This window comes from Cupressus sempervirens, chromosome 2 (genome assembly GCF_028749045.1).
Source record: "Cupressus sempervirens isolate cs-2001-9-10 chromosome 2, ASM2874904v1, whole genome shotgun sequence".
Classification (NCBI taxonomy): domain Eukaryota; kingdom Viridiplantae; phylum Streptophyta; class Pinopsida; order Cupressales; family Cupressaceae; genus Cupressus; species Cupressus sempervirens.
The window spans coordinates 385,246,125-385,271,720 of record NC_143119.1 but is presented as its reverse complement, the minus strand read 5'-3'; the positions used below and the strand labels follow the sequence as shown (position 1 = coordinate 385,271,720).

The window sequence follows — 25,596 nt, the reverse complement described above, 5'->3', positions numbered from 1 at the left end:
TGATGGCACTCATCTTCTCTTTCGTGAAGATAATCCTTCTTCAGTTGTTGCGAGGAAGCATGTTGACCCTCATCTTCACTCTCTACTTGATCATTCTTTCGAGGTTAACATAATGGTGGATCCTTGGATACAACAGTTCAAGGAGGTCACTTTCTCTTTAGAGGAGACATTTGAGTCTTTGACACATGTTTTACATTCATCCTCAGTTGATCCTAATTTTTCTTTTTCAGCAGGGTGCCATAGTACACATGTTTTAGAGGAGGCACCTTTCAGTATAGATATGGGGACACTTGAGTAGGTTTTTCAGAGATTCCATACATTTTGAGGTTTCTTCCTACAGAATGGGAAGGCTTCATTTGGTTTTGTTTCTTCCTAAGGGGAGGAATGTTGTTCTACACTCGTGGAGTGATTTCTACATCAAGCCTCGAGCATCTATCATAGGTGTACACTCCATATTGAGGGGTGTTACTTGGTGTCTCTTCCACTTCTCTCCTATATGGAGAATCTCTATTGTATATGCATGATGTATGTCATAATGGGGAGGTCTTGATTACTCCATCTATCCATGCATCTTGCTTTTCCTTTCATCTCTATTTTTGGGAGAGGGTTTTTCCCATCAGGTTTTCCCTCTTTCTCCACTTTATGAGAGATTGCATTGTTTTCACATTTTGTAAATGGGTACCTAACATAGCCTAGTAGACAAGGCCCAGTTTGCATTGTCATCTAGCTTTTGTAAGCTTGAGTGCATTCCCCTAAGTTGCACTTAAGGGGGGGTGTTGATGTAAATAAATATTACTAATTACACTTTACTTAAGTCTACTTAGGATAATGCATTTTCATATCAATTGTCATATAGACACATAGGATTTTGCACTTTATTTGAGCACATGTTGTCTCATACCTCTCTTTGTGTGATACACCTTTGTGTTCTTAAGCTCTCATTAGTTCATGTACTTTCAAGCACAATGGAGGATAATCCACCTTTAGTGGACATGTGCTTAGTTGTTGTGCTTATCACTTGCATAACTCCTAGTTATATATTCAAGCACATCTACATGTATTGTATCCCATTATCTAATTATCTATTATTGGTCATCTATGAATCATGTCATTTGAGGATCATGCTATCAATTGAGCTTTTAAATCTTAGCATTTTCATTCTTTGTCCTAGGCAAATTCTTACACTAACACTTGCTTGAAATCCATTTTGGTGCAAAGTGAAAAGGGGGAATTTTAGGTTTGAGAGGATTAAGGTGGTGAGAATCCCTTGGAAAGAGGATTTCCACCAAACATGATTTACCTGAAATGTCATTACCCAAAATTATCCCATTTTGACCTCTCCTTGACAATTTTTTGCTTCATTTTTATTCATGATGATGAGTTTGTGCCTTAGACCAGATTTGAAGTGCCTTGGAAGGGTGGTGAAATTGTTAGCTTGGGAGGATTAATGTGGTGGGAATCCTAAGGAGAGAGGATTTCCATGGTGGGAATCCTCTTGTCAAAGGATTTCCACCAACATAATTTGCCACTTAAGACTCCCAAAACTTGTCATCTCACACCCCTCGTGCTATTCATTTTCAAGTTGCCATGCCTTAGCATGATTTTGGATCTATTTTAAGTTGATGAGAAGGGTGGAAATCCGAAGGAGAGAGCATCATCACAGTGGGAACCCTTTGGTTAGAGGATTTCCACCAAGTTCATAATTGTAGCACCTATCCTTAGTAATTTTACCATTCTTCCTTCTCCATCAATTTAACATTGCATCAATCAGTTTTTTGGCTTAGTAAGGATCCCTCACAACCAAGTTTGCAACACATCCCTTTGTCCTAAAGAGAAATTTTGAGATTTTGTGGAGAAATTATAGTTGGTGGAAATCTTGGAGTTAGAGGATTTCCACCACTTTCCAAATTTGTTCACAATCCTCCCATCCCCCAAGCATGTAAAACTTTCTTACTTAGACCAAAACTCGACTCTTCCGCTAGGACTTTGGCTATGAAAATACCTCAAAGGAAATCAAAACCCTCACACAAACCCCAAATAAAGATTATTTCTTAACAAGCCAAAATTGCTCAAACTTACCCTCGGACTTGGAGACTTGAAAATGTTGCCAACTAAAACCACCTAAGACAACAACTCTTAATTGCTAAAGATAAAAGAGAGGATCCACATTTGCAATGGGGCGATGGTGTATAAATAATGATGACATGGACCTTAGTAGATATGATTTACTTTTGCATATCCTAAAAATATGGTTCTCTAAAGTGAAATGAGCAACTAGAGGCACTGTCCTTAAACTCGTAAGCGTTGAGGCACCTTTAAATAACTCAAAAAGATAGACAAAAAACACTCACAATAAGGCTATTCAAACTCAAATGATCTATCAATAACAAAATGGCCTCAAATTGAATGCACAATCACTTGTTCATTTGAATGACTCCATTTAAATTAATCAATTGATGCTTAAATGCCCTTCTTGCACCTGAATTTATAAATGCAAAGGGGCAATCACATTTTAGAGGACAAATCAAAGGCTTGGATGCAACGAGGCAACATTCATCCCCATGCAAATGATTTAGAACATCAAAGGTCCATCTAGGATCAAATATAACAAAGGGAAAAGGATGGAGTTCACTAATTTGCTTTTCTTGTGCATCTATGCCACATCTATACTAAAATCCTCAAATTTGCTTCAAGGCATTTACTTTGGCTAAAGCTTTCTATCGAGAAAACATGGCTAGATAAGGTGGACAAAAAACATTCCTTCAATGCATGCACTTGAAGTACTCTTTTGAGTAGTAGCATGCTCTAAGAGAACAACATTCCCTAAACATGTGATAAACATGTAAGGTGCACTACTTGGAAGAGAAGGATGAATTAAGACCTAATAGGTATATTTATGGAAAATTTGATGGGGTCACATTAGAAAATACTGCAAAGTTACCTGCCACAAAATAGACATAGAATATTATCATCAAATGATCCCTTTTAACAAAATAATCGACCACAATAGACCCTACTGCTATAACTGGACCAAAGAGTTGATTAGATACTATGCTCACCTTGGGATGTTTCTTGACCATGTTCACAGTTTCACCTTTGTGCTAGGTGTTGAAGATTGGTAGCTATAGGAGACACTTTTCTTACCTGTGATGATTACTTTAGTATTAATTTTGAGAATCTTGCTTTGTATTCTCTGCTATCAAGGAAAATACAACTGTGAAGAGATTACACTTCTTGTATTGGGCATTCATGTAACTGCTATTTGTCATATGCTCTTGTATCAGCTTCTTTATCATGCCACAGGTCATTATTGTGCCATATGAATGTGAAGATGGAATAGCTTGTTCCATTATTATTATTGTTTGAGCCTTTTGACAATGTTCTTTCATACATCTTCTTTACTCTTTTTGTGTCTCTAGTCTCTTGGTTTTGTGTATTGAAGACAGTGCATATTGCATTGAAACAATTTTTCGTATTGTGGCTTCTATTCTAGATGTTGGTCACTAAAGACTAGAGTAAATGTAATAGTCCTTTGGTGGCAATTGTCCTCTTCCTTTATGCTCTTGGGAGTTAGTGATCGGTAATCAATTATTCTCGCTCCTTTGTTTCCGTGAATGGTCAAGATTGATGTGTAACATTTTCCTAGAAATTATCGTGTCATCTTTCATTGATGATGGATGTTTATTGTCCGTAGCGATAGTATCTTCAATGTGTTTTTATAGCATGTGTAGAAAGAAGTGTATCAACCAATGTAAAGGATGGACATCTCGTGTTTGCAGTCACTTGATGTTGTGGGAGTTTTCTTAACTGTCTTTTTGGTATCTTTGATATCATGCATTCTAGGCAGCAGATATTTCTTCTTTCATGTCATGAGGGGCTCGGGTGATATAAGAGAGGGTGTTTTGTTATGAATCGTGTCATTTCTTCAGACTTTCTAAGCAAAGATCATGTGCCTAGAGAACAATGATAGTTTTGCAGGATTGTTTCAGTGATACTTCATTCTATCTGTGTAAGTATCAGTTGGCTAGTTTTGGAAGTGATTTTGTGTGATTCATATGAGCATTATATATTCAGTAGAGCAGTTCACATTATATAGATGCTTGTTATGTGATAACAGTCTCGGTGAAGAAGTTATTCATCTGATTTTGATTGTGAAGATTTGTATTGAATGCGTTCATTATTCAATACAAGATCTACTTTGAGTGTGATTGGGATTTTCACCTCAGGCTGGAGGGTTTTCCTAGAACAAAATTCTAGTGTTGATTTGATCCTGTGTATTTTATGTTTTTGCATATTGCATCTATGTTTTTCTAGTTCTAAATTTAACATGGTATCAGAGCCAGATTTAGAAAAAATCCACAGCTAGAACTCTTAAGCTTCGAAATGTTCTTTGCTTTTCTCCTAGCTAGTTTATTCCAGCTTACAACAATAGTGAATGGACTCAAAGTTGAAGATAAGCTTGATGGTGCATCCAACTTCGTGGAAATTCAGAATCCTCATTGCTCTTTAAGAAAGCAATCTTTCTCAACTACATAAAGTCTAATGACACTGAGAAAGCTTAATGCAGAAAGAATAATATCATGGCAAGGAAGATATTGATTGATTCTTTGAAGGATCACGTTGTACCTACTATATCCAAGTTTAATTCAGCTAAAGAGATCTTTGAGAGTCTCAAAGCTTGTATGAATTCAACAACACTAGCAGAGCTCTGGCCTTGATACTTCAACTTCATATTAAAATGGCTAGAGGAGGATCAGTTGTCTCCTTCATAAAGATTATAGAATTGACAAGGATGTATTACAATAATAGATAAGACGTCTATTATTAGTTAATGGTTATCTTGTAAATATCTTTAGCTTTAGTTTGCTTTCGTTTTTTGCTTTCTCTGGAATAGAATGTTTCTATTCTTTACGATCGTTTCCTAAGGAAACATCGTCTCTTCCTTTTGTATAAATTGACCTTTCGGTCTCTGTTATTAATAAGCGAGTATTTACCAATTACCTTGTAATAGGATGGTCACTCTGACAAAAGCATCAAGTTGCTCCTGCAAATGTTGATGTTGCTTCAGCTCATAAAGAACCTAGAGACAATTCAAAAGGACTTTATTTTGAAGAAATTATTTTTCCCTCTGAAAAACTGTCATATTATTGCCTTGTGTTAAGTATTATTATTGTGGCTTTAAGGATGTATTAGGGCTTTCAGCATAAAGTCTGATCCAAATAAAACAATATTGGTATATACTACACTGTCTGATCACTTTTAAACTTTTCCCTGTAAGCATAGAAGGTTCATAGCTATCTATTGGTAGCATTGAGTGATATGGGGAAGCTGTGAATGGCTCCAAACTACTAACTGAAGGTCTGCCCTGCATTCTATCTTCCTTTGAGTTCCAAAATATGTTGAGTTGGTTTCAGCCAATCATGGTAGTCAAACTTGCTGGCAGCAAAAAAACAAGTCTCCTTGTTCCGAGCATTGTTGATGTACACCATCGAGACAATCTTCAGATCTGATTATGTGATTTAAGGTTAGCTGTAATGTCCCTTTTTGGGACTGCCTTAATATTTGCCCTAGCATCACAATTCCATTAAAACAGAAATTACAAGACGTTAGAGATACACCTTACCAATTAAAAAGCCTTTTGCAAGGTAAATCAACTCAAATACAAAAAACAGATCAAGAACTAAAGAATACTTTCCTCTCAGACTTTGGTAGTAGTTTGCATATATAGGACTGATGTTTATCATAATTATCTACAGTGCTTTGCCAACCCTTTTCACTCTTACAGCTATTTGTATTCTAACATGGTTGATAAGTTCCTCAATCCTCTATCTCTCTGGTTTCTCAAAACAGCCTCCTTTGATGTAATCTATACTAAATTTCTTATTTCCTTCATATGAATAAGTAATAATTTATGATCCTTCCAATCATCCAAATCCAGCTTAAATTCCCCCTTCCTATTTCTTCCTTGTGAAGGATAAAAATATATTGTATAACTTCTCTAATTCCTCTGTTATCTTCTTAAGTAATATAAATCGATATCATCCATATCATCCTATTTTTTAGTATAAAATTTGAATCCATCCCTATGATCAGTAACCAACTTATTTGAATAATCTCCAATCCCGTTCTCACTAAGAGTGACTTCTATTTCTGCTGTTGTGGATACCTTGGTATATAGAATCTATGTCTTGAATTACCCCAAGACAAGTCCTCCCGTCTGTATAATTTTACTGTGTACTAGATGGTTGTTTCACTGTTCAAATTCCAAATCTGATGTCATTCAGTCACCAGGAGTATCCGAATAATCTACAGTTGTCTTAAGACTAATCTTATTCCACTTGACAGGGTATCAGAAATCTTAGTCTTCAATTTATATTCATATACCATGGTCTTCACTGCTGTCTGTTTGTCCTATGTGTGCAATTCGTATATCATTTATACCCAGTGCATCCAATGATGCAATCGTATCTCTTTGCAGTTCACCAATCTCCAAGATGTCCTTGTTCGCCAATCTCCAAGATGTCCTTGTATTGAGCTATCGTCCATGTCCCTTGTCTAGAATCCCTCAAAATTGAAATTCGATGCCTGTCTGTGTCCTACGATGGAGGATTTGGGTAAAGACTTACACCTAATCAGAAGCCATGCCCTCTTGCAATAACTCCTGAAACACTGCCAAGCATTTGCCTTCGATTATTATTTTTTCAGTTGCACCATTGTTATATTCATTTGTTAATACATTTGTTAATATATTATATTATATTATAGACTATAGTTTATTCATTATTATTGTTATATTTCATAAAATGATTGCTATAATTATACTATTATTATATTACTATGCTATATTATTATACTTTGTCAATTTATAATTTTATATATTACATCATTTTGTATTTAATTTATAATGATAATAAATTATATTATTATTTTTTATTCATTAGCTAATTTATTTTCATTATTTTTTTTTAAGTCATATTTCAAAATGGGGACATCACATTAGCATTTGGCTCTCTGTTACGTAATCTGATTTCTGTAAGCAGTGAACTAATTTGGAAATGCATATTTGGATATTACAAACAAACCTCAAGCTTGCAAACTATTTGTGTAAATGACTATTCATCATCCTCGGGAAGGGAAATGAAAAACTTGGTATAACAGGGGTACCCTATTACAATTTGTGGAGACTGGAAAATAGGTTGAGTGGAGGAAATTTGCAGTCCAATCTTCTGTTCCAAATTTAAATACCTTAAGTTGTTGCTATCTCTGGTTTAATCAAGCAGTTCTCTGTATGTGTTTGGGGCAGCATAGTCAGAATTATTGATGTGAACTCTGGCAGTGCTGAATCAGTTTCTACTAAAGTATTTCAGGTCTCTTGCTGGATAAATTTTAGTATATCTGCAGATCTGAATATTTAGGCGCAAAGATTAGCAAAGATCAAATGGTGGATTGTAAGGAAGATTAGACAGTCAAGAGATAAGCATTTCTTACCCCTGAATAATGTTCATGAACATTTTATGTAGTTATTAATTCATACTTTAGAATAGTAATTCATGTCTTATCTTAGCATTGATCTGTATATCACTCTTAAGGTAGTTTAATTCTGTGAATTATCATAGATCTCTCTAATATGCAAGATGGAACAAGGAGCAAAAGGATGACGGATTATTTACCCAATATAGCATAAGGAATTCAATGAAGAGATTAAACGTCTAGTGAGGAAGTTATGACAGCTGGCGAAATGAGCATATATGAGGACTTAGCTTGTAGTCATGAGTCTAAGTTGATGTCACATAACAAGGTTGGGTCTATTACAATAATAGATAAGACGTCTATTATTAGTTAATGGTTATCTTGTAAATATCTTTAGCTTTAGTTTGCTTTCGTTTTTTGCTTTCTCTAGAATAGAATGTTTCTATTCTTTACGATCGTTTCCTAAGGAAACATCATCTCTTCCTTTTGTATAAATTGACCTTTTGGTCTCTGTTATTAATAAGCAAGTATTTACCAATTACCTCGTAATATGGTATCAGAGCTAAATACTTAAATTTTTTTAGAAAAATTTATAATTTCTTCTTGAAATTATTTGTTTAAATTTTTCCAAAATTATTTCAGCTAATTTCTCCAAAACCCACCTAGGGTTTTTCTGCTTGGAGAAATTCCCGAATTACGGGTCTGCAAATCGCGTGGAAATCGTGGCCATTTTTTGGAGACTCGCGTTTTTGGGGTGAAAATCTGCATGTTTCTGTATCAAATCTTCATGCTCTTAGCCGTCTCAGTCTGTCATTGTGCTCTGGGAAGCAGATTCGACCATTTTTCATCAAGAAATCTGAAGTTTTTTCAATCTTTTTTCAGCTAGGGCCGTTTTTTTTCGAAACCCTAATTTTTGGGGTCGAAAATTTTTTTTGTTTGCAAATTCTTGGTGGGTTTTTCGAGAGCTCAACTGGGTTGTCGTACATTTTTTTTTGGGTGCCTCGATTTTCGAGCCAGCAGATTCAGAAAACGACAGCAGATTCCTTTTGGGTTTTTCGAGCTCTCTTTTGGGTCATTCTCTGATTCTTCTGGGTCTTCCGTATTTTTGCCTCGAAGAACGTGCCTTCACAGATTTTCACAGTTTTTCATTGAAAAACGTGCCATGGCATCTCTGACAAATATTCTGCTCGAGCATAATTCCAAATTCAATGGTCGCAATTATGGAACCTGGAAGCAGCGCATCATCGCAATCTTCGAATATCGAAACACCGATCAACTTGTTCTGGGTGTTAAGCAGCGTCCGACTTCTCTGGGTCCTGATCAAGATACATGGGATCTGAACAATCGAGAGGCAGTAATGCTTCTCAAACTCCCCGTAGCTGATGACCAGCTTTCTCAGATTCCATCCGGCAAGACAGCGGCCGAAATTTGGACACATCTAAAAGGTCTTCATGAGACTTCCGACAAGAGCAGAGCCTTCTTTCTGAAAAACACTCTGTTTTCTATTGTCATGGATGAGCGCACCTCGCTCCAGGCACACCTGAATCGGATTCAGGAAATCCGTGATCAGTTACTTGCCATCGGTCGCAAGATGGAGGAAGAGGATATTGTGGTAATCACTCTTCGGAGTTTACCAAATTCCTATGAGCATTTTATCGAGACTCTCAACATCACATCTACTGGTGTTGATCTAAAGTTCACTGATCTCTGCACCCTGCTACTTCAGCAAGATCGGTGGAAACAACAATTCGGTAGCAACTCCAGTTCCACCTCCACTGAGCAAGCCTTTGCTGCGAAATCCTTTCAGAAGGATAAGGGCAAGTTTCAGCAACCATCTCAGCAAAAGTCTTCTGCTCCAGCATCCGATGGTACCAAAAAGAAGAACATTCAATGCAACTATTGCCACAAGTATGGTCACATGAAGGTTGCATGTCGGAAACGCTTAGCTGCCCAGTCTAAGCAATTAGGTTCGCAACCCAAAGCGAACAGTGCAGAGCACACTGAGCAGGTGGAATCTGCCTTTTACGCCTTCATGGCTAAAAGACCTGCAGATCATGTACAGTCATCTGCCTGGTACATTGATTCAGGTGCCTCTCGACATTTCACTCACCGCAGAGACTGGTTTACTGACTACCAGCCTTATTCAGATTCTGTTATCTTTGGTGGTGGAGAAGAGTACACGGTTGTTGGTAAAGGCAACATTCAAATTCAGTCTGTTGGGAGGAAGCTCATATTCCTTGATGTGTACTACGTTCCAGGGATGGAACTAAATCTACTCTCGGTCAGTCAGTTGCTGCGACATTCTCCACACTTGGCAGTCACCTTCAGTTCACATCAGTGCACCATCACTGATCGGGCGACTAAGTCTACTATTGCAGTTGGTCTTGAGGATCATGGTCTTTTCAGACTTACTGATTCTGGTGATTCTCAGGACTTAGCTATGGCTGCTCGGCGATCTTCCATCAGCTCACTTTGGCATCAGCGATATGGGCACTTAAATGTGCATTATCTCTCACAACTTGCTCGGGATGAGCTTGTTCTTGGTTTGCCAGAGATTCAAACCCAACACCTTGGAGTTTGTGACGCATGTTAGGATGGGAAGCAACATCGCACACCTTTCCCCAGTGGCGATTCTTGGCGAGCTTCTCAAGTACTTCAGCTTGTTCATGCTGATATCTGCGGCCCTATGGCCACTCCTTCTGTTCTTGGGTACAAGTATTTTCTGTTGTTTGTAGATGATTTCAGTAGAAAAATGTGGGTGTATTTCCTTAAAAAGAAATCCTATGCATTTATTGTATTTCAGAAGTTTAAACCCTTAGTTGAAAAAGAGTCTGGGAAATCTATTATTACTCTTAGATCAGACAATGGGGGGGAATTTTGTTCTAATGTTTTCTCCAGCTTCTTGGATACACATGGCATCCAACGCCAGTTCACCACACCCCACACGCCACAACAAAACAGTGTAGTTGAACGTCGGAACAGGACAATCACCGAGATGGCTCGTTCCATGCTCGAACACAGACATGTTCCGAAGCGTTTTTGGGCAGAAGCAGTTAACACTGCAGTTTATCTGTTGAACCGATCACCCACAGTGGCGGTCAAAGGTAAAACTCCGGAAGAGGCCTGGTCAGGTCGCAAGCCCAGAATCAGTCACCTGAAGGTTTTTGGCTCTCTTGCTTTTGTTTGGATCCCTGATGCTTCACGCACCAAGTTGGATGCCAAGAGTCAGAAACTGATGCTTGCTAGATATAGCAGTCTTCACAAAGCCTACCGCCTTATTGATGTTGAGACATCTCGTCTCATATACAGTCGCGATGTAGTCTTTGATGAGCAGCGAGGACCATTCATGCCAATTTCTCCTGTTCCTGATCCAACAGACCAGCCTATGCAGGTTCATGATTTGGGAGTTCGGCTTCCATTAGGTCCACCTGATGGGAGGGCTCCAGTAGCTCCTACAGCTCCAGTCCTGCCAGTGATACCTGTACAGCCACCTCCGGCTTCTCCTGCAGGATCACCTCGTTTTGAAGATGCTTCACCTGAGTTTGATCCACATTCTTCTGATCAGGATCCTGCTGATCAAGCATCTCCTAGTACTACTGTTGGTCATTCTCCTCTCCGGCCTAAGTGGTGGGCTAAGACACTTGCTGATCTTCATGATGATGAGCTCATTGATGGGAGAACTAGTCGGAAAAAGGGCAAAACTATAGATTCTGTTAACTTTGCTCTTATGGCCAACATTCACAGTGTGTTTGAACCTCAAACATATTCCGAGGCTAAAGGAATTCCAGAGTGGGAACAGGCCATGCAATCTGAACACCAGAGCCTACTGAAGAACAACACTTGGGTCCTTTCTGATCTTCCCCCAGGGAAGAAACCCATTAGCTGCAAATGGGTCTACAAAATCAAATACAAATCAGATGGTACTTTGGATAAGTACAAAGCTCGTTTAGTGGCAAAGGGCTTTTCTCAGCGTCAGGGCATTGATTATGAGGAGACCTTTGCTCCTACTGCAAAGATGAGCACCATCAGATTAGTCTTAGCCATGGCAGCACAATTTGGCTGGAAGGTCCATCAGATGGACGTAAAGAGTGCTTTCCTGAATGGTGATCTCCATGAAGAGGTCTACATGACGTAGCCTCCTGGTTTCAAGGTTGCTGGTAAAGACCATCAGGTTCTCAGATTGGTAAAAGCTCTCTATGGTTTAAAGCAGGCCCCTCGGGCATGGTACATCAAGATTGATACGTACCTCAGTGATCAAGGCTTCAAGAGGAGTTCTTCAGACTCAAATCTGTACATCAAGACTACTGACAGTGACATCATCCTTCTGGTTATCTATGTGGATGATCTGATCATCACTGGCAGTTCGGCATCTTTGATTCAGGGAATCAAACAACACTTATGCCAGTCTTTTGATATGACTGACCTTGGGCTCATGCATTATTGCTTAGGTGTTGAAGTTTGGCAACAGTCTTCTGGTATATTCATCTCTCAGTCCAAATATGCCAGAGCCTTGTTAGACAAATTCCGAATGCAGGATTGCAAACCTGCATCTACACCTATGGAGAAAGGTCTCAAGTTATCAGCCAAGTCTGATTCTCCTTCCGTTGATGATACTACGTATAGGCAACTAGTAGGCAGCCTCATCTACCTATCTGCTACTAGGCCTGATATCAGCTTCGCAGTCAGCTATATTTCACGCTTTATGACAGCTCCTAAGGCTGATCATTGGATGGCAGCAAAGCGTGTGCTTCGTTATGTGAAGGGCACTTCTGATTATGGACTTCTGTATTCTCGGAGTTCTAATCCTAAACTCAGTGGGTTCACAGATTCAGATTGGGCAGGCTCTGTTGATGATAAAAAGTCAACATCTGGATATGTGTTCAGTTTGGGATCCGGTGCAGTCACATGGACCAGCAAGAAGCAGCAAGCAATTTCTCTCTCTTCTACAGAGGCTGAATATAGAGGGACTGTTAAGGCAGGATGTGAAGCTGTCTGGCTTCGTCGGACGCTTGGGGATATGCAGATGTCACCAGCAGGACCGACTACTCTGTTTGTTGATAACGAAGGCGTTATCAAGTTAGCACGGAATCCAATCTTCCATGAACGAACCAAGCATGTGGATGTTCATTGTCATTACATACGACAGCTGGTTGAAGACGGGACTATAGATCTGCAGTATGTTCCTACCTCAGATCAGACTGCAGACATTCTCACCAAGCCTCTTGGTCCTGATAAGTTTGTCAAATTCAGAGGACAGCTTGGTGTGTTAGATTAACCATTAAGGGAGGGTATTACAATAATAGATAAGACGTCTATTATTAGTTAATGGTTATCTTGTAAATATCTTTAGCTTTAGTTTGCTTTCGTTTTTTGCTTTCTCTAGAATAGAATGTTTCTATTCTTTACGATCGTTTCCTAAGGAAACATCGTCTCTTCCTTTTGTATAAATTGACCTTTCGGTCTCTGTTATTAATAAGCAAGTATTTACCAATTACCTCGTAATAGGGTCAACCCTGGGTGGAGAGTTTGCTTCTGCAAGGAAATTAAGAAAGCTGACACTTAACACAGAAGAACATATTCAGATTATCTTGTGATCAGTTCCTCTAAGAGTGGGCAATGACATTCAAAGGGAGTTCTATGAACAGATAAAAACATCAGCTAAGTGGTAGTGTTCCAAGGCCAAATGCTTAAGTCTTTGAAAATAAACTCTTCAGCTGCACAAAACTGAATTGCACAGTCAATCTAGATTTAACTTTTGTATCTTCGCAAACTTTTCTGTTCAGAGTGATCTGGGATGAGGCTGAGGATAGTCTTGGACTCTAGCATGTCAGAAGTTTCGGGTGTGTGTACCGAAAATCATTCCTCTAAGTTAAGCTTTGCAGGCAATCTTGAATGAGGAGGTCAGGACATTGGTGCTAGTGCTTGAAGATTCAGAGGCAGCTTGAGCGGTGGATAGAAAGTGCCAAGTCCTTTGCAGCGGATCAGCAGGCTCGTGAAGCTGTGTGGCTTCAAAACTCCTTGTCTGGTCACAAATTGAAGTCAACTATAATTTATTATGAAAAAATAAAGTTGTGAGAATGCTACTCACACTGAGAAGAAGTCTCAGCTGAGAGAGAGTCTCAGCATCATTTGCTCTTATTATGTCTTTTAATGCAGTTTCTCTCTGAAATGGAGAAATTTGAGATGAAAGCCCTTTTTGCTCTTTCCACTCATGGGTTTAGCCATAGTGGATGTCTTGTTGAGAGCCTCCATGACAACATCACTTTGAGTGACTCTCTGATGAGAGCTTGTGTTTATTTAACTCATGGGAGTATCCATAGTGGACGTCATATTGAGAGACTCCATGACAACATCACATTGAGTGACTCTCTGATGAGAGCTTGTGTTTATTCAACTCATGGGAGTATTAATAGTGGACATCATGTTCAGAGACTCCATGACAACATCTTGACTCCATGATGTGAGATTGTGTTTATTTCACACACGGAGTAGCCATGGTGAACATCATGTTGAGTGACTCCATGATGCCATCACGTAGAGAGATTTCATGATAAGGTTTAGGTTTCCTTCACAATGGGTGTAGCCATTGTGATTGTCATGTTCAAAGACTCCGTGACATGAGAATCAGGGAAAAATATCTGCTTTGCTAAGAATCTTTGCCTGTGATGATTGCTTCAATATTGATTCTGAGACTCCTGCTTTGTATTCTCTACTATCGTAAAACTTAAGACTGTGAAGAGGTTACACTTCTTGTATTGGCCATTCCTGTAACTGCTATTTTTCATATGCTCTTGTATCGGCTTCCTGATCACACTGCAGGTCATTATTGTACCATGGGAATGTGAAGATGGAACAGTTCATTCCATTATTGTTGTCGTCTGTGCCTTTCAACGATTTTCTTTCATATGTCTTCTTTATTCTTTTTGTGTCTCGTCTCTTGGTTTCATGTATTGAAGATAGGGCATTTTGCATTGAATCAATTTTCCATATTGTGGCTTCTGCTCTAGATGTTGGTGACTAAAGACTGGAGTAAATGTAAAGGTTTTTGGTGACAATTGTCGTCTTCCTTTATGCTCTCAGGAGTTAGTCATCAGTGGTCAATTATTCTTGCTCCTTCGTTTCTGTGATTGGTTGAGGTTGATGTGTAACATTTTCCTGAGAATTGTTGTGTCATATTTCATTGATGATGGATGTTTATTATTTGTAGAGATTGTATCTTCGATGCATTTTTGTAGCATGAAGTGTATCAACTGCCGTAAAGGATGGACATCTTGCCTTTGCAGTCATTTGATGTCTCGAGAGTTTTCTTGATTGTCCTTTCGGCATCTTTGATATCATGCATTCTGGGCAGCAGCCATTTCTTCTTCCATGTCAAGTGATAGAAGAGAGGGTGATTTGTTCCACAATGTGTGATTATTGTGAGCATTCAAAGACCGCTGTGTCATACAGGTGATGTAATTTCTTCAGACTTTCTGAGAAATGATGGTGTGTGTGATCATCTTGTGTCTAGAGTACAGTGATAGTTTTGAAGGATTATTTCAGCAATACTTCATTCTATCTCTGCAATTATCAATTGGCTAGTTTTGCATGTGATTTGTGTGATTCATATAAGAGCAGTCCTTATTCTGTAGAGCAGTTCATATTTTGTAGATGCTTGTTATGTGATAACAGTCTCAATGAACTAGTTATTCATCGGATTTAGCTTGTGAAGCTTTGTATTGAATGCTTTAATTATTCAATAAAGGATCTACTTAGAGTGTACCTGGGTTTTACCCCTAAGGCTGGAGGGTTTTCCCAGCATAAAATTCTAGTGTTGATTTGATCTCGTGTTTCTATGTTTCTGCATATTGCATCACTAGGGAACGTTTTTTTTTTTTGGTCTGAGATTAAAAGGCGAGTACAAATTTGTGGTGTTATAACAAAAGATACATCCACCAATAGAAGATTTTCAATTGTATGCATAAATGTCCTTTCCCAATACAATGGTCATCTTCGACTTGTCTTTTGCAATGATGATCTGGTCGTACCCCAGAACTCCAGCTTACCATCAATAAATTTCATTCCCAGTCATTTCTTCTTAGGTATAACCTGTCAATGTTAAAAAGAAATTAACACACCCAAATCTGAGGACTCTTCTAACATTAAGGGTGGCCGCCAATCACTCTCTATGTCTTGAAGATAATTCCTGTCATCTCTTAATCTCTTACTGTGCTTGGTCTACATACTGTGCCTTTATCTCATATGAGCTTACAGTTATAACTATAATGACTGTGAGAACAAGTTCAACAGATCACTCTTAGATAATGTATCAGCATGAACAAATCATTATACTTCTTGAAGAATTTGAAATTTTGAATGCAGCCAATATCATTCTAGAGTCAAGGTCCACTCCATTGCATGTAATCTTTTGCCCAAAATGAAACCCTAGTATTATCAGTTATCTCCATTACAGATGGTGGTTCATATCTAATTGTACCCATTTTCACTAGTTCAGTGTGACCCACATTTGTTTTCGAAAAGAAGTGCATCAATCTCACCTCTATCTCAAAGTCATGCTTAGAATAGATAAGCATTTACCTTCACCATGTTCTCAGATTATTATACTCCTGCATCATAAGGAATCCTTGTCTATCTTCTTTGTATAGACACTCATCCTTACAACATTGCAAACTATACCCGAATTCCATGACAACCTCCTCATCTATTATCTCTTCAAATACACAATAATAAAGCCTTTGCTTCTTTGCAGTGCGAGAATTTCTCCTTGTCACTTTGGACTTTCAACATGAACATCTTTTATAGAATATACTATATGTTAAGCATCCCAAATTCCTCCCATCCCAAAATGTAATTATCTCAGCAATCACAAAATCACTCATGTGAAGACAGAAGACAAAACCAAATAGTAGAAGATATTCTAATCTCAATGCCACCAATAGCACAAATTTTGAAGGGAGTTAAAAGGAAATATAGAGACATTCTGCACTGCAGAGCTGATAGCATATCTTCCATGTTAACAATTTATTCAAAAAAGCAATACTCATTTAATTTGGCATTTGAAAGTTAACTTTCCACTGCAGAGGATGTGCATGCCTCAAGACAAATAGCAAGCACCAATTATAATAAGAGGAACATAACCACAAGGAAAGACAGCATGTTTTCTCAGTTAATATGAAAAGTTCTAAATAGGAGCATTAATTGAGTGAAGAAAAAAACACTCACATGTCTACATCAACTTGTAAAAGCATAATTCATTATGCCATCTCAAATTTACAATCTAGTCATGATAGCAATCTCAAATCCCACCTCAAATAATAGATTATAACAAGAACTTTGCAAAAACATGTCTATTAGGACCCATATATAGAGAGATTTAGAATTCAAAGAGCAATCATTCCTATAAATTGAATACAAACAAAATATGTATAATGGGATAAGTTTCACCAATGTTCAGTCAATAAAAGGAAATTGGCAGCTTACTTGCATACGAGGTCCCCGCCTCCTCCTAACACATGCTTTAGCTGCACTTACTCTTTGCTCTCGTTCTTCAACTTCTGTCTGTATATATTTCTCATCACGTGTTCCACCTTTTGACAAGATACTACCATAGCCACGTCCATGAATATTTTCATCCTGGATTTTGAAACAAGATATAAATAATAGATTTCAGCAAAGGATATAATTAAGAATTCATAACAGCTGAGATAATAATGGACCCTTAACATACTAGAGTTCTTTGAAATCTATTTGAGTCCATCTTGTGTACAATCTGTATATGTTTGGGGAACACCAAACATAAAATCAGTCAAGGTTCAAACCTGAGTCAACATTATTAAGCAATTTGTTAAATATTGATTGAAGAACACTATGTCTTCATTTATGTTACTAATAGATGACCATGAAATTTTAACTACTTGAAACTATGCTTAGTAAATTCATTAAGAGTTGTACAGCATTTCCATTATATTCATTTTGTTAAATGGCATTTCCACAAAGAATTTTTGTAAATTAATAAACTGCTTAAAATGTGATTAATCAGATGTGCTACATAAATGACATAAGTAAACACAGAAAGGACCAAAGCATTTGCTTTCAAACTATTGAAATAACTACCTAGATTAAGTTCATTCTGAAAAAGCCCATACACAAATAACATTCCCTTTCCAATGAGACATTAGAAACCAAAATCTATATCTTAAAGCAGGCTGACAGTCCGAACTAAAACCTGTGTACAAAGCATTCAACTCAGCTTGTATGGCAATTTTATGTAAACAAATACACCTCATAATAAAACGTAAACATTAAGTTTCTTGCAATACTTCTAGACTCTTATTATTTTCTATTTGTTCAAATCAAAAACATAAAATCTCATCCTCTTTCAAATAGCCATATTTTTAAGTTTCTAACAAATTTCATGACAATAAGGCATATGAATTTGCAATGTTATATTTGTAGGAATTCATTTTTTACCACAATTGCACAAACCACATAAACTTCAAAAAAATTGTGGAATGCATATGTCCACATAAATAATCCAGAATCATATTGTCATACAAAAAAGCAAAAAAGTTAATAAACTAGCCTGTGCCAAATGGTTGCTTTGAAAATTATCCAGCATGATTGCTATTTGTCTCGCCAAGTCAGCAGAAAAATGGACAAGTCGCTGGACAAATCTCTCCTTCGTTGTCTTCAATACCCATAATGGCTGAATCATATATTCAATACAAAATGACATCAACATCCTATATAGGATCACAGGAAAACAGCTTCAAATTCCAATAGCACAATCTTGCAATAAATTCAGTTTGAAATGTTAAAAGACACAAGAATTGAAATATCAATTACCGTTACTAGGTTTGAAGTGTAGCCTACATATCTTTGAAATGATGGACCCTCACATACTACATGTGTTGCATTGCATCCAATAAACCAACGATCTACAAATGTTGCACCTTCTCTTTGTGCTGCCTCGGCTACCTAAACATGCATGTTTCACAAGACATTGACAAATAAGCCTATACAGAAATACCAATATTAAGCATTCAAAATAGATGTCACATTTAAGAGAACAGAAAAAATATCATATAATCTAACAAAACTTATACAAAATAATGTTTAGGATGAAATAGGGGGTAAAATATATCTCCTTTATAGTCTGTAAGGAACCTACAACTATGAATAATAAATTTAATAGTCACAAGATTCAGTGAGGAGCTCAAAGAAATAACAATGTGTTTGTCTTTTGCATCAAAATTTCAATCACGCTCTATACAAGAGGCCATCAAGCTTCAATATAGATCCCCAAGAGGGGTCTCTGAGGAACCTAGGGCCATCAGGCTGATGGCTTCCTTCTAGCCCATCTAGGAAACCAGGAGCTCTAAATGGCTTTTGCATACCTCTGATTCACATATATGCAAATAAAACTACAAGACAACATTTCTCACAACTTATAGCCCAACATATTCCATCTTGACAATGCAGTTTTTCTTTATCCCAACATTGCAGTTAGAATTCTTCTCACCAACATATATCTAGTTCTCTCCAAGCTTCTTTACTACTACGAGTTATGTCAGCCTTGGATGCTAGGTGTGATTCTGAAGGAAGTTTCTTCCTTCCACTTAGAAACCCCCAACTCAACCGTCTTGCCTTAAGCACTGCCCATGAGAGCTATCAGACTTGTATTAGTCTATTCACAGTGATATAATGGCTCCCCTTTTAAGGCATGAATAGAGATAGTCAGTGAGTCTTGAACCCTATCTCTCCAATACTCTTCAGCTTATTATCTTTGAGGTTCTCATAACCCACTACTTGGCTATTAGTATTGGTTTCTTGTCCACATATTGGTGATCACAATTGTAAATTTTTTTGTGTTAATCTCTTTTGTAGGACTCTCTAGGATTTTCTCTTTGTAGAATTTTTTTTTCTAAACAGATGTATTCTCCCATTGACTTATTTTTAATCATCAACAGGTATAAAAATTATTTCTTTTTCTTTAAATTTTCTATGATACATCATTAAGACAAGAAAAAAATTACTTATTGAACCAACCCAGTATTCCTGTTTTTTTTGTATATTGTCAATTATCTTGACAAAACATTGTGTTTATCCAAAACAATGATGCAAAAAGCAAGCACACTCCTTAATGAACCTGCAATAGGCTTAGAAAGCAATAAAGCATTTTATGATTTACCTTTTTATGCAGTTCACATGGCACATCCATGTCAATATACAAACAGTATCCAGAGAGTACAGATCCTGCATTTTTAGAGATATTTTTGCTGGAAGATTGAGAAAACGGTTGCACAGCCTTGCTTAGTGACTTACTATCCTCATGGCTAATGAGAGGCAAACAAGAGTGCTCTGCATTGGTGATTGCGACAAGTTGGGAAAATTCCTCTAGAGGCAATCCAGGATGTACAATGCTGTTCACACTGTAAGCTGATTCGTCCAGCCTAGCTGCAAGAAGATTGAAAGACAAGTCAAACCATTAATGAATGAACATATCATTGTAGTGCATTATTTGTATCAGTCAAAATGTTTGCCACCTATAATGTAAAAGCAATTATATGCAAACAATAATTGAGTAATTTTGCTATGAGAAATCTCATAAGTTATTGACCATGTACCATTTGATAGCACAGAGAAGGTCATTTAAACCCAAGTCTAAACAATAATTGATAAAAGGCTGCTATGAGAAAGTTTGTAAGGCACTAACATGTACCAAGTTTAATAGCACAACAAAACGTTCATTTAAAAATGAACTCTGATCTGTCAATTATTCATTTTAAAAGCAAGTCAAGTGTGTCATATAACCAATATTAACAAAATAAGAAGAATCCATCTTTATCTGTGGTTTTTGGTTCAAGGAATCAGTGCTTTGATGTAGGAAAATATGGGAGCACATTTACAGGCCAAAATGGTGCGCCAGTTACAATGCTACCTAAGAAAGCTTGAAAAAGTTGGGAAAATATGTATGTGTACCATTGGTTTTGACACAATTAACAAACCAAGCCAAAGTAACAATAAAAAGGCCTCGTTTCAATCCATGCTTCAATGCATGCTCAAATTTACGTCCACCGAAGCTGTTAAATATGTTAAAGAGCTACAATAAAGGCTTAACGAAAAAATTTAGGACTTTATGAAAGAAAATGAAAAAGGTTTGCAATAGAATTGATTCAACTCATATTATTTGTAAGGAAACATGCAAGCAGAAAGAGGATATCTGAACAACAAGATGAGTGCATCGAGGATGCAGATCAGGACTGTATTGGCCTCCCATTCTCCCTGTGGCAGCCTGAACCTGTTTCCTTGCCTCTGCATCACACCAATCACATTACATTTCAATAAATGGGAATATGAGATGCCAGAATATTACCAGCAGATGTAAAATAAAGCATTAACAGTACACATATCTATAAAAAAAGATAAACTATTAACACTTAAACATTATGCATTACTGAAAGTTGTTCAAGGAATTTGTGTTACAGATTAATCCTTGAACACTGAATTAAGCAGTATAATTTACCAAAAGATGAGGCATCTTGGGAAAACGCTATATTTCAACTTTTCATCCATCTATTTCCATACTTTTGAGGACAAAACATTTCAAGCAAAGAAAACTTGTTTCATAATTACTTATGAAGTTACCAGAAACAAATAAAGGAAATTTAATGGCAACAGAAATGTTATGAGAAACAGAGTATTTAGATATCATGGATCGGAAAGGAATTTAATTAATTTTAAAAATAGTAAAAATTATTTGAAGTTATTATATCTTTATATTTATTTATGATTTATAAAATAGGAAACAAGACAGTTTAAAAATAGGAGAGAAAAACAGTTTAAAACTAGACTTTATGTAAAACAAAATCATCAGGCGAAGGTTATAGTTTTTTCAAAAACATGTACATAAAGGAAGCAAATATTTAGCAACTTTTAAAACTACACATTAGTAATTTAGAAGCTTTCAAAAATAAATAAGACTTTGCTCAGTCTCATGCAAAAAAATTAAAGGGGATGGAAAGAAAAAATTTGCAGGTGACAGCAAGAAATGTACAGCAGGTTAAAAGATGACCAATTAGAACAGAAACACCTTTTCACCTATTAAATGGGTAATGGAGATAAACTGTCAAGTTTCGGCATCTACACACGTTTATCATCATCATTTGTATGATTCATTATGCTAAACAATAATAAAGATACATAATGATTATTTAAAGAATCAGATCAAAGAATTGGCAAACAATCCAAGGATTCAAAAATATTATTTCCATTTAGTTCATTCCCTCCTATGAACTATCATCCATTGCTTCCATCTTCTCCAGGACAAGCAGAGAAAAAAATAAGAGTATTTCTAATTGGCAATGCTATTATATCCTTACAGAGAGAGTCAAAATCACAACTCACAGCCAATATGGACATTATGATAACAATGCCTTCTAACATTCTATTGTATCCAGTGTTACCCTGGCGTGGGGGTGCGGCGGTGCGAGGGGACGTCGGGACGAGTTTCGGGTGCAGGAAAAAAAAAGCCTCAATTTGGGGACGGCGGGGGGACGGCGGGGGTGCGGCGGTGGGGGAGCGGAGGGGGGGTGGGGGGGTAGGGGACGAGGGGGAGTGGAGGGAGGGGGTTGCATTATAGTATATATATAATATATATGACTGAAAATGCTAATTATGAAATGATACTTCAATATATTATATAACATTAACATACCAAATATAGTTGAATACAATGAAAAGAGAAAATTGAAATGTGATTCACAAACCATAAGTTCAAACTTGAAACTTGAAACTTCATAACCATTACTAATGACCATTTAACAAATCAACTTAGTTCAAGATGCATGATTCAAAATTCATTCTTCAAATATGATTCTATGAATATCATATATCATAAAGATGCTCATGATGACAATGAGCCGAATAGCATGAAACAATGAAATAATAATAATGTATCATAGCCATATCAAAGTGAGTACCCATGAAGCACCCTGCAAGCACCCGGGAAGCACCCAGGAAGCACCCCGCGAGCACTCGAGAAGCACCCAGGAAGCACCTCACGAGCACCCAAGAAGCACCCAAGCACCCTGGAAGCACCCAAGCACTGCGTCCCCCCCGGGTGCTTGACCGGTGCGGCGGGGGTGCGGCAGCAGAAAAACTCCCGGCGGGGGTGCGGCAGGTGCGTGACACACGCACACCGGGTGCGCCGGGGTTTTGACCCGGGTGCGCGCACCCGGGTTACACTGATTGTATTTGAAACTTCTGTATTTTCTACAAGGAATGGATCAAGAAGCAGCACTGTGCAGCAACAAAGCTTATTCATGAACTTTAATTGTATACCCAACTCAATATCGAACCCTACATTTCCATGATTTGGTCAAGGCAAAGAGCACTAGTGCAAAATAACTTGCAATTTGAAGATGTCACAAGGGAATCTATGATTTCCAAGCAAATAGAACAAGAAACAGCTGTAGGGCCTGAAATCATTTAGATGAATGAGCTTGTGATATCCCACCCAGATATTCTCCCCAAATATTTGCTCAATAAATTTCAGAAATATAAACAAATAATTTTCATGCACAGTTTTCAGATTTAGCCAGCAAATCCAGAATTTACCTAATAAAATATACTCTAAAAAATGTTATTGCATTATAATATTCAGCAATACAATAACAATCCTATCATAAATCAATGATAACGGTCAGATTGGATAACCAAAAAAGAACCTGAAATGCAACTGTAAACTCTGTCACAAATTCACCACAGTTGATGAATCAAGGTTGCGTCCAATCCAACACTTGAAGGTTTCCATCCTTAGGTTCTGAAATTGAAAATTCCAAGCTTCCAAAATTCGCCAAGAGAGAATTTGAACTCAAATTCAATCCCAAGCATGAAGAGAAAGAGACTCTAAAGGTCCTTTCATAGCCATCTATGTGTCTCTTCAATTTCCCCTACTTGACTCGTCATATTTCTTGTCTTATTCCACTTTCAATTAATGTGTCCTTTTAATAATAAAGTGGCATAATATATTGACTATTAAAATTTCTAGCATTAAAAATAAATATCATGTCAAACTCAAAAAGCCATGTGTAATAGCTTGTCAGAATGCTCTTGGCAAGACACTCCAAGACCAATATTGCAAAACCAGAAATTTGAACCCCTGTTGACTTACTATAAATAGTGTCTAGAAACCCTACTATCTCGACTCTAATTTGTTTGAAATTAAAGATGCTGATGTCAAAACTCACACTAATCGTTGCAAAGGGTTAATGTAACAACAAAGAATAATGGCTAGAAAAAGGGTTCATTGCAGTCCTCCCTTCCCAAAGATTGCATACCCTCAAGCAATCTACATATGCATGTTGTGACCAAAATGCCAAGGTCCCATATCATCCTCAAGGAAGTTGCTTTACCAAGCCGTTGTGCTACTTTGATACAAATAACATGTCTAGAATAGCGAAGTCGCTCATCAATTCCCCACAATAGCAATGCACCAATCATACTAATACCATGATCCCAAATCACTCCATGTGCATCATCTATTGAATTAACCTGCCATGTGTTGTTATCATTTATGGGAAGAACTTAATCCAATTGAGAACCTTACTCCAGCTAAAATCACAAGTAGTACTCAGGTCAAATAAAAGCAAGAGCTCAACATTATACCACCTAGCTCCTTGAACATTACTAGCCATGTGACTGGTCCTCCTTAGTCCTCTTGTAAAAATGGCCATCCTTCTTACCAATTTTCTACAATATTCTATCAGGCCATACTCATGATAGGTGGAAAGCATAAACTGTCCAACTGCCAAAACATTGATGAGTACCCCTCCAATATGAATCTCAATACAATAACGATAGTAAAGAAACAAACTAGCAACATTTTTGGACATGGTTTCCTCCTTCATGAAGGGATGTGTATCAAACCTACCACCCATCCCACGCCTATGCAATAATTGGAAAAGAAAGTCCTTTGCAGGTGGCTTGAATGGATAGCCAAATGCATCCCATACAATATGGTCGTAATGTGATGCACTAACTCTCAGAATCCTGAATCAACACCAGGATTTCGTAACTATCTCTCTATACTAAGTGTCTTATAATGCACAACCTTGTGCAAAAAGTTCACACTATCAAACATACTAAGCTTAACCATCCCACATTGAGTATACTCTACCCAAGTGTTATCATCATGCTCAACATCTGAAACGCTAATGTAACCATAGGCACTTGATAAATGAGGAGAAGAACCAATCAATGGATACTCATTTGCATTGTCCTTTCTCAATAAATGCTCCTTAGGCCTATTGTTAGCCAGGTCATTATCTAAGGTTGATTTCTAATCAGCATTATATCCTCTATCAAATGTAACAAGGAGGTCATCTCCTGATTGCAATTATTATCAATTTGGGACTCTTGATCAATTTCAAGAGGTGTTCCACCATCAAACCCAAATAGTGGTTTCTCAAATATCCAATTAGCATCCATCTCGAAAAGCAAGTTACTATGCATCATCCAATCAACGTTATGCTGGCTCAAAGTATTACCATCATAAAAACAAATATCCTTATGCTTAATCTCAATTGTTGCTACACAAATAGCTGATCTACAAGATGCTTCATCAACCCTATAGTCATCAACCAAAGGACATGATGTCATAAGCACGGAGACTCCTTCGAATTCCTAGGAAGCTAATCCATAATTATGTCTTTTTCAGCCTTGTGGTCCCATCCCTGCTAAGTTGCCCAAAGGACTGAATTTTTTCTTTCTTTTCATTTCCCTCTATAGGCTGAAGCAAATTTTCTTTCCTTCCTTCCTCAATCTTGCCACTTGTTAAGAATGGTTACATTGTTTGACAATATTGTTAGCCAAACTACAAGCATCAAAAGAAGTGACGTGTTTGTTTCAAATCAGCCAATATGGTAGATAGGAAGTTTTGTGAATCATCATCACTCTCTTTAATAATCGACATAATGGACTCCATAAAGGATAGAACACTTCATTGTGACCCTTTTTAATAGCAATTAAGAACTAATAGAACATATCAAGAATTATGTCTTCACAACCAAGATCTAACATAATAACACTCGCTCTAAGTCTCACAACTGTTTCTAAAATTTTGAT

At 37.3% G+C, this 25,596-nt stretch overlaps 1 protein-coding gene across 2 annotated transcripts in view; it reads right to left on the bottom strand.

Annotated features, from left to right (window-relative positions):
* LOC149572741 (BRCT domain DNA repair protein) overlaps positions 1–25,596 on the bottom strand; it is an 80,128-nt gene that overhangs the window by 34,718 nt on the left and 19,814 nt on the right. Inside the window, exons 2-8 of one of the 2 annotated variants that reach the window (XM_089813829.1) lie at positions 20,693–20,784; positions 20,452–20,554; positions 19,661–19,926; positions 18,316–18,447; positions 18,053–18,175; positions 17,198–17,239; positions 16,951–17,103 (exon numbers count right to left, since the gene is read on the bottom strand). In XM_089813829.1, coding sequence (XP_089669955.1) covers positions 16,951–17,103; positions 17,198–17,239; positions 18,053–18,175; positions 18,316–18,447; positions 19,661–19,926; positions 20,452–20,554; positions 20,693–20,784 — 911 coding nt within the window. The remainder of the gene's footprint in view (positions 1–16,950; positions 17,104–17,197; positions 17,240–18,052; positions 18,176–18,315; positions 18,448–19,660; positions 19,927–20,451; positions 20,555–20,692; positions 20,785–25,596) is intronic. The other variant, XM_089813830.1, reaches the window with a different exon arrangement.